The following is an 8,738-nucleotide window of genomic DNA, read 5'->3' as shown; positions in this document are numbered from 1 at the left end:
CCTGGAGGAGGGGCGGTGGTGGGGGAGAGGCCGGCGGCCTGGGGTGGACAGCAGATGTGGGAGAGGCCGGGTGGCCGAGTGCTGGGTATGAGCGCCTGTGGCCCTGGGGTTCCTGACGTGGACAGAGGGTGGCCTTGTTCCTTCACCGCCAAGCCCGGGCACGCCCAGGGTGACAGACTTCCTGGGCACTCTGGCCTTCTTGGTGTTCGTGTGTGAACGTGAGCAAGGATGCCTGTGTCTGTGTGTGTGTGAGCACACGTGGGCGTACATGTGGATGCGTGCCTGTGTATGTGTGTGCATTCGTGTATATGTGCGTGAGTGCACTTGTGTATGTGTGCCTGTGTGTGTGCGTGCACACTGTTTACGTGTGTACATGTGTGTGCACAAGGGTCGTGGAGGTGGGGAGGGGGAGGGGTGGTGCCCTGCCCGGTGGGTTTGGGCTTCGCTGGCACCAGGCCCTCACAAAGCCTTGGGGTGGGGAGGCTGAAGCTGAGGCGGGCAGGCGCCTTCGTCAAGGTCCCGGAGCTCGTGAGTGCTGAGCTGGCATCTGGAGAGTGAGTTACGGTGACCCTGGGGCCAGCCTCCAAGGACAGCCGTGCTGGGGGCAGCTGCGGTGGGCCTGGAGAAGGGGCAGCGTTGGCGGTATGGGGCGCACCTTGAGGCAGGGCCACCTCATCGTGGTTGGAGGGGGGAGTGGGAGGAGGAGGAGACAGGGTGCCCAGCGTAGGTCCTGGAAACCAAGGGCTTTTACTTCGTGCTACAAACTAAACGTCTCTTTAGCGAAGTGTTTGCTGGGGCTCCATCATCTCATGGCTCTGCACCCTCTTTGTGGACCATTAAGTGCTGGCTGGGACCGGGCAGCCTCAGGCTGCTGGCCGCAGGCAGCTGTGCCGGCTCCGGGGCCTCCTGCGTTGCCGTGGGTGGTAGGCGGGCTGTGATCACCACCTCCTCATCTGCCACCCCCCTTCCCCAGCTCCCGGCCACACTTGCAGGCCATCCTGCAGCGCAGACCCCGGCAACCATGACCTCCAGGCAGGCTCCCCTCTGTGGCCTGGCCCCTCACTGCCTCTGGCTCCTGGGAGCTGTCCTTCTGATGGACGTGTCCGCCCGGCCCGCCAACCACTCGTCCGCTCGGGAGAGAGCGAGTAGCAGGGAGGAAAACGAGATCCTGCCTCCGGACCACCTGAATGGGGTGAAGCTAGAGATGGATGGGCACCTCAACAGGGATTTCCACCAGGAGGTCTTCCTGGGCAAGGACACGGACGGCTTTGAACAGGATGCGGAGCCCCGGAGGAGCCGCAGGAAGCTGATGGCCATCTTCTCCAAGTAGGTGCTGCCGGGGCCTGCGGGGGGTGGGGGGCTGGCCTCGGCCTCCCTGTTGGTCCAGTCCTAGCTCTGCGCGGCGCCGAGGTGACGAGGCCCCCCTCGGTGATGTGCTGTGGAGGTGGTGCCGTGACACGTGCTCCTGGGAAGTTGGCAGTGTGGGAGCCGTGAGGCGGCAGCCCTGAGCTGCGCCCTGTGTCTGGCAGGGGCTCAGAGGGCGTGGGGAGGGCTGTGTGGGGCAGAGGCGCCAGCACCCTGCTGCCCGTGGGATTGGTCGCAGTGCCAGTTAGAGGCAGGGCCCGTGGGCGCGGAGCTGCTGCTGGGCACGGTCGGCCGTCGGCTCCGCGCCGCCATCAGCGCTCCAGTGAGCGTGTGCGGACGGGGCTGTACTGTTTTGTTGGCCTGGAGCCACGACAGGTTGAGGTGATGGGGGGACAGGGCCCACGGGGCAGGTGGTGGGGAGGGTGAGGGGTTTGGCCCAGGGACACCAGGCAGGCCCGATGGGTCTGCTCTCTGCACGCGTTGTGGGTTAGGTGCCCGCAGGCCGTGGGCTGGTCCGGAGCTCTGCCTCAGCGCCGGCCTGGCAGGTCCCAGGCTCAGTATTGGCGACACGGTGGCCGCCAGGGCCATGTGCCAGGACCCACGATGGGTGGCTCTTGGTTCCAGAAAGGAGACTGACTCTCTTGTGGGGGGCTTTGCGTGCACACAGGGGTCACGCGGCCGGGGGACCAGCTCAGGCAGCGTCCCCGTCGGTGAAGTGGGGGACCAGGGGCGGGGCGACGGCCCCCTGAGGCGCCTAGCTGGCCACCTGGCCCCCTGGATGCGCCCTCTTCAGTTTGAGGAACTGATCGTTGTCAGCGGCTGAAGTGACCAAAAGCTCGTCCGGCGCCCAGACCTCACTGTCTCATGCAGCCGGGAAGGAAGCTGTGAGCGGGGCCACAGGGCACGTGGCTTCTTCCAGGGATCAGCAGGGCAGCCGCGTGCACCGGGCTGAGGGGACCCCCGGAGTGGGGAGGAGTGGCGACAGACCCTCCCTCACAGCTGCTCTGGGAGTGGGAGTGCAGTTCAGGTTCAGAGAGCAGATCATCGGGAAACGCAGAAAACCGGGCCCTGAGGGGCAGGGCGTCCTGGGGCCGTTGCAGCTGCGCTCGGCTGCATCTGCCCACGTCACGTGTCTTCCTTATACGTTCCGTGTCTCGCAGGGTTGTCATCGGGGAGCGTCTAGCCCGTGTTCACCTTCTCAGACCCCCCCCCAGAGCCGTCCCACTTGGAGGTGCCACCGTGGGCCCTGTGGGGCCCCCTGCCAGCTGCTGTTGCCTCCCCTGCACCCCGCCCGGGGCAGATCAAACACGCAGCCTCAAGACCTAGTTTTGAACAGATAGAAGTAATGTTGCGCAGCACTTCTTAAGTGAGGTTTTTATTCTGGAGTGGTTTTAGGTTCACAGAAAGATGCAGACCGAGGCACACTGTGGAAACTAACACGTGACGGTGCTCCGTTACTGTTCCCCGCGCTCCAGGCTGCAGGTCACGCACTGCCCCAGGGTCCTCTTTCTGCCCGGGGTCCCATCTGGGAGCCTACTTTTTCGTGACCTTGACGGTTTGGGGGAGGACCGCTCAGGTGTTTTGTAGCGTGTCCCTGATTTGGGCTTTGTCTGCTGTGTTTTCTCCTGGTTAGACAGGGGTTGTGGTTTATGGAAAGAAGACCCCAGAGGTGAGGTGGCACTCTCGTCACATCACATCAGGGCACCCGACGTCCGCACGACATCACGGGGGCTGTCGGCCTGGTCACCTGGCTCAGGGGGGGATCTGCCAAGGAGTGTCACCCCTTGTCCTGTCCTCCCGTCTCTTTGGCAGCCACTCAGAGGGGCAGCCCACCCTCCCGGGGGTGGGAGCGAAGCTCCGGGGAAGACCCACCGTGTGGTCTGGAACCCCGTAAGGAGGATGGACACGTGGGTGTCGTCTGCACTTTGGTGGGGACGCAGCTCCGCGCTGTCAGTTTGGCTGCCCACCTCGTTCCAGCCTTGGCCGCCAGCACCTTGTCGTTGCCCACCCCTCCCACCCCCCGCCCCTTGTTGTGAGCGCTTCCTTCCTTTCTTGCACTGCCAGCCACGCCAGCTTCACTTCATCTTGTGTTCCCGCCTCAGCCCTAGAATCACCCAGTTCTCCGGGGAGCGCTGGTTCGTTTCATGGGAGAGTGGGATTTAGAAACCAGGACCCGGCAGCGGGTGTGGGCGCTGCTGCTGGGGTGTCCTTGCCTGTAGTCCTCTCCTATGTGTGTGTGTGCCAGCCCGTGCATACACGTGTGTTCTGACCCATGTCCACTGGTGTGCACTAGCCACGCACACACCCACATATGCACGTGAGTGTGTGCAGAGTGTACAGCTGCTGGCACACTTGCACCTACAGCTAGCTGTTTCTTTGTCTCGCTAGCTGTGTTTGTGCGAGTAGACACGACTGCGCTCCAGTGTCTGAGCTCCAGTCCTGTTACCAGGGACTCCTCGTGAGTCCCAGGTGTGTGGGTTTGTGGACCCCGTCCTGCAGCAGGGGGGAGATTTGTTCCCCTTGCAGTGGCCCCGAGACGGATGGGGTAGTGACACTGCCCAGCGTCCTCCCTGATTCCTCCACTGTGTCCCCACATCCCCCCTGACTTCTCCTGCGTCACCGTTGGGTGGGATGCGTTGCTGCTGGTGGTGGTTTTGTGGCTGCCTGCAGAACCCCTGTGACCATCCTTCTCTGTCCGTCCACCCGTCTGTCGGGGTGCTGGAGGCCTCGCCTGACACGTCTTGTGGGCCTGCAGGGTGGATTTGAACACCGACAGAAGGATCAGTGCCAAGGAGATGCAGCGCTGGATCATGGAGAAGACGGCCGAGCACTTCCAGGAGGCCATTGCGGAGAGCAGGGCGCACTTCCGTGCCGTGGACCCCGACGGTGACGGTACGGCCAACCTCGCCCTGACCCTGGTGACCTGAGGCTGCTGGCGGAGGGCGGTGCCTGGAGGTGTGTGCGGGAGCGGGGCTCCAGGCCGAGGGCCCAGGAACGAGGAGGTGAGAGGCAGGAGGAGCCTGCAGGTGCTGCCCGGGAGACAGACCCCAGCTTGCCGTGCAGGCGGGGACCACGGGGCCAGGCTCTGGAGTGAAGCTTGGAGGCGTGTTTTGCTGCCCTTGCCTCTACAGATGCCCTTAGCACCAGGATTGTGGATCGATGGCTTAAAGTAACCAGATACGTCTTTTTAAAAACGGTCGATATTGGGACTCCCCTGGCGGTCCAGTGGTTAAGACTCCTCACTTCCAACGCAAGGGGATCGGGTTCGATCCCTGGTCGGGGAACTGAGATCCCATGTGCCCCACGGCGCAGGCAAAAAAAATTAAAAAAGCGTTCGTCGTTAAGCCTCCTAACAAGCTGCCTTGCTTTCAGGCCACGTGTCATGGGATGAATACAAGGTGAAGTTTTTGGCGAGCAAAGGCCACGATGAGAGAGAAGTTGCTGATAAGATAAAGAATAAGTGGGACCTGAACATCGACGAAGAGAGTAAGGGCTCGGCCTCCCATGGCCACCGTGGCACGCGTGACAGCACAGATGCCGGGAGGGAAGGGGGCGAGGCGGGTGTGGCCATAGCCGGGTGCTCCCGCAGGGCCGCTATGCAGAGCCCCCAGGACCCCCCAGGTGTCGTGGGTGGGTAGGTGCAGCCGGCGGCCTCAGGTGGGCTTGAGCTCCGGGGAGGAGGTGGCGGAAGCACCGGAAGCAGGTCTCGGCTGGGACAGGTCCTCAGCGCCAGACGAGGTCCGACCCCGGGAGTCGGCGAGGCCGGTGGGGGCTCCTGCCTGCGGTGCCTGGAGGCCGCAGTCCCAGCCGGCTCTCCCCTTAGCTTTTCAGAGATGTTCCTTTAAAAACCCGTCTCCTTGGTACAAAATTTGACGCCTTTTAGCTGAGTTCTGAAGCACCACTGAAGAGTTCTCGTGACCTTCACTGGTTACTGTCTCCAGCTCTGTGCCATCCCGTCCCTCCCGGGGGTTCGTTCGCAGCCGGGTGTCGAGTTCAGCTCGTTGGGGGCTTTGTCAGAGCGCCATGTGCTTCCTGTGTTCTCCTGTTCGGTCTTTACTTGGCGGGTCGTCCCTGCCGTTATCATCCAGTGTGACGTTTTCTCTTGATGGACACATGAGTGCCGGATTTTTACTGGGACGTCTCTGTACCTGTGACGCTACCCTGTTTGTCTCACGTCCACCTGGCCATCAGGGTTGTGTCATGGCCTCCTGTTGGTGTCTGTGGCCCTTCCCGCCTCTGCTTTGTGAGGGCTGCCGCTGTGTTCTTTGGTCCCGGGATGTTCGTTACTGTTATGTCTGTAGATGTGCTGTGGGCGCCACAGTTCTCTGTCAGGGTTGGTGTTTTCAGCACTGGACTCTCTCGTCTGCCATCAAGGTTGCAATCGGTGCCTTCTTTCTGTGTGCACTTGCTCTTGAGTTTTTAGTTCCAAATCTCACTTGTCCCCTGCTGTGGCGCAGGGAAGCCATTGGCTTCTGGATGTCGCCTTCCGTCCTGTAGCCTTGCTGTGCTTGCTGCGTGGTTCCAGGAGTTTCTTGTCGATTCTTTTGGGTTTTCTACGTAGGCGATCGTGACATCATTGAACAAAAACGGTTTATCTCCTCCTTCCCAATCAGTGCCTCTTTTATTCCTTTTCTCGTCTTAGTGCATCTGCTAGGACTTGCCAGTGCGGTATTGAAGGGCGGTGGTGAGAAGGGCCGTCCTTGCTTTAAATCTGAGTTTAGTGGAAAAGCTTCGACTTCCTCGCCATTATGATCTTAGCTGTGGGTTTTTAGTGGATGTTCTTTATCAAGGTGACGAGTCCCCTCTGTTCCTAGCGTGCTGAGAGTTTTCTTCATGAATGGGTGTTGGATTTCGTCAGATGCTTTTTTGCATCTGTTGATACACCATGTGATTTCTTTTCATTAGCCTGTTGATGTGAATATCAGTTGAATTTCAGACGTTGAACCAACCTTGCCTACGTGGGATAAATCCCACTTGGTTGTAACGTGTAATTGTTTTTGTATGTCGTTGGATTTGATCTGCTAATATGTGTGTGTGTGTGTGTGTGTGTGTGTGGTACGCGGGCCTCTCACTGCTGTGGCCTCTCCCGTTGCGGAGCACAGGCTCCGGACACGCAGGCTCAGCGGCCATGGCACAAACCCGTGTCCCCTGCGTCGGCAGGTGGACTCTCAACCACTGCGCTGCCAGGGAAGCCCCTGCTAATATTTTGTTGAATGTTTTTGCGTCTATATTCATGCGAGACATCAGTCTGTGGTTTTCTTGTGTCCTTTCTGCTTTTAGTGTTAGGATCTCAGAGGATGAGTTAGGAAGTGTTCACTCTGTTTCTCTCCTCTGAAAGAGATTGTGGAGATTGGTATGGCCTCCTTCCCACATGTTTGGTAGAATTCACCTGTGAACCGCCCTTGAGACTTGGTTTTTACAAAGCATTTTGTTTTTTTTATGGACTACGTAGAGGTTAGCTTTATATTGTGAGCCAGTCTGAATTTCTTGGTAATAGATGAGTTAAGCTTATTTCTGTTTCTATTGATATTTCTTTTTTTTCCTTTCATCTTTCCCTCTGCTAGTGTGGGATTTAGAGACCCCACTCTCCTTTTCTCAGCAGTCACATGACCCTATCTGGTGGCCTGACAGGTGTGAATGGGGTACCCAGCTTTCCAGGTGTGCTCGTGGGGGCTGCCCATTGTGGGCAGGGGTTTTGTATCTTACAGCTTTACTTTTTTCTTCTCAGTCTATCGTTGACCGTCTAAGTCAAGACCATTTTACTCTGTTCTGGGCGGTATAGAGGCCTCCTTCCTAGTTTGTGTGGTGTCACCCAGGATTTTGGTTCTGCTGTTTTTTATTTATTTATTTAATTTATTATTTTTGGCTGCGTTGGGTCTTCGTTGCTGCGCGCGGGCTTTCTCTAGTTGCCGCGAGCGGGGGCTACTCTTCATTGTGCGTGGGCTTCCCATTGCAGTGGCTTCTCTTGTTGCGGAGCATGGGCTCTAGGCGTGTGGCTTCAGTAGTTGTGGCATGTGCGCTCAGTAGTTGTGGCTCGCGGGCTTTAGAGCGCAGGCTCAGTAGTTGTGGCGCACGGGCTTAGTTGCTCCACGACACTTGGGATCTCCCCGGACCTGGGCTCGAACCCGTGTGCTCTGCATTGGCAGGCGGATTCTTAACAACTGCACCACCAGGGAAGTCCCTCTGCTGTTTTTTAAAGCCTGTAAATAAGATGTTATTTTCTTCCTGAAATGGTTGTTGGCCATTTTTATGTTTGTCTCCATTTTGTGTTTCCACTGTTTGTCCTGGGTTCAGACTGTCCCCTGGATGTGTCCTTTAGAGGTGTCTTGGGGGGCCCTTGTCCTCCTCCTGCCAGCAGTGGAGATTTAGCACTGGCTCCTGGGGTGGCTGCCGGCCGTCTGTGCCTGCTTGTCTGTCCTCAGCGCCCTTTCCCTTGGGTGTGTGTGGGGTCGGGACGTGTTCTTCCTGGATCTAGAGCTCATGGTGTCTCCATCCGCCCAGCCCTCACCTCACTCCCGTGTGTTCATGAGTCTGGGGCGGGGGAGGGGGGTGAGCAGCTCTGGGGGATCAGAAATGAAAAGCAGCTGTCGAGGGTCCCAGAGGAGGGAGAGCGTGGGGGAGGGCTGAGCTCGTGTGGCCCCCCGGGGCCGCCGTCCCCTGTGCCGCAGACGGGGTCCCTCCAGGCCGCCTCCAGCTTCTGGTGCTGCCAGCGTCCCTGCTTGTGGCCACTGCTCTCCAATCTCATCTCCTCTTACACAAGGACACCTGGGCTTAGGGCCCACCTGAATCCCAGGTGGTCTCGTCTCAAGATCCTTTACTAATTTCACCTGCCAAGACCTTTTTTCCAGATCGGGTCGCGTTCGCAGGCCCTGGGTAGACACGGCAAGGCAAGCCTGTGCCCATCCCACCACTCCTGCCCCCGTGGCCGGGCAGGTGGGCAGTGGGCGGACCTGTAGTTGCCACGGCCCTTCTGTCCTTCTGTCAGACGGCACGAGGCGTGAGGCCACAGGCGTCGTGTGGGGTTCTCCCTGTTGCGACCGGGCCGGGCCCGGCGTCCCTGCTCCCAGCCGGAAGCTGGAGTTGGGCCCTGGGTGAGGGTGCGGATGCTGTGCTGGCTTTTCCCCGCTCCCTGGCTGGACAGCCAGCTCGTCACCGGCCACCGGCCCCAGGGGCCCCACGCTGGGCCTTCCCACAGTGGCAGGGGTAGCGGGGATCGCGCAGGGGACGTGTGAGTCATATCTGGAAACTGAGTTTTCCCTCAGAGCCCTGCCCAGGACAGTGCACGGGCGGAGACAGAAGGGAAGCAAGTCGTGCCTTTGTTCCCAAAGAGCTGGTGGCCCACTTCCCAGGAACGAGCGGGGGGGGGGGGGGGG

At 59.7% G+C, this 8,738-nt stretch overlaps 1 protein-coding gene across 1 annotated transcript in view; it reads left to right on the top strand.

Annotated features, from left to right (window-relative positions):
• SDF4 (stromal cell derived factor 4) overlaps window positions 1–8,738 on the top strand; it is a 13,134-nt gene that overhangs the window by 2,379 nt on the left and 2,017 nt on the right. Inside the window, exons 2-4 of the mRNA XM_007448907.1 lie at window positions 974–1,326; window positions 4,121–4,257; window positions 4,738–4,851. Of these exons, the coding sequence (XP_007448969.1) occupies window positions 1,022–1,326; window positions 4,121–4,257; window positions 4,738–4,851 (556 nt within the window). The 5' untranslated portion in view covers window positions 974–1,021. The remainder of the gene's footprint in view (window positions 1–973; window positions 1,327–4,120; window positions 4,258–4,737; window positions 4,852–8,738) is intronic.

This window comes from Lipotes vexillifer, unplaced genomic scaffold (assembly GCF_000442215.2).
Source record: "Lipotes vexillifer unplaced genomic scaffold, Lipotes_vexillifer_v1.1 scaffold835, whole genome shotgun sequence".
Taxonomy (NCBI): Eukaryota; Metazoa; Chordata; class Mammalia; order Artiodactyla; family Lipotidae; genus Lipotes; species Lipotes vexillifer.
Note: the sequence above shows the minus strand (reverse complement) of the source record. Positions and strands in the feature narration are given on the sequence as shown.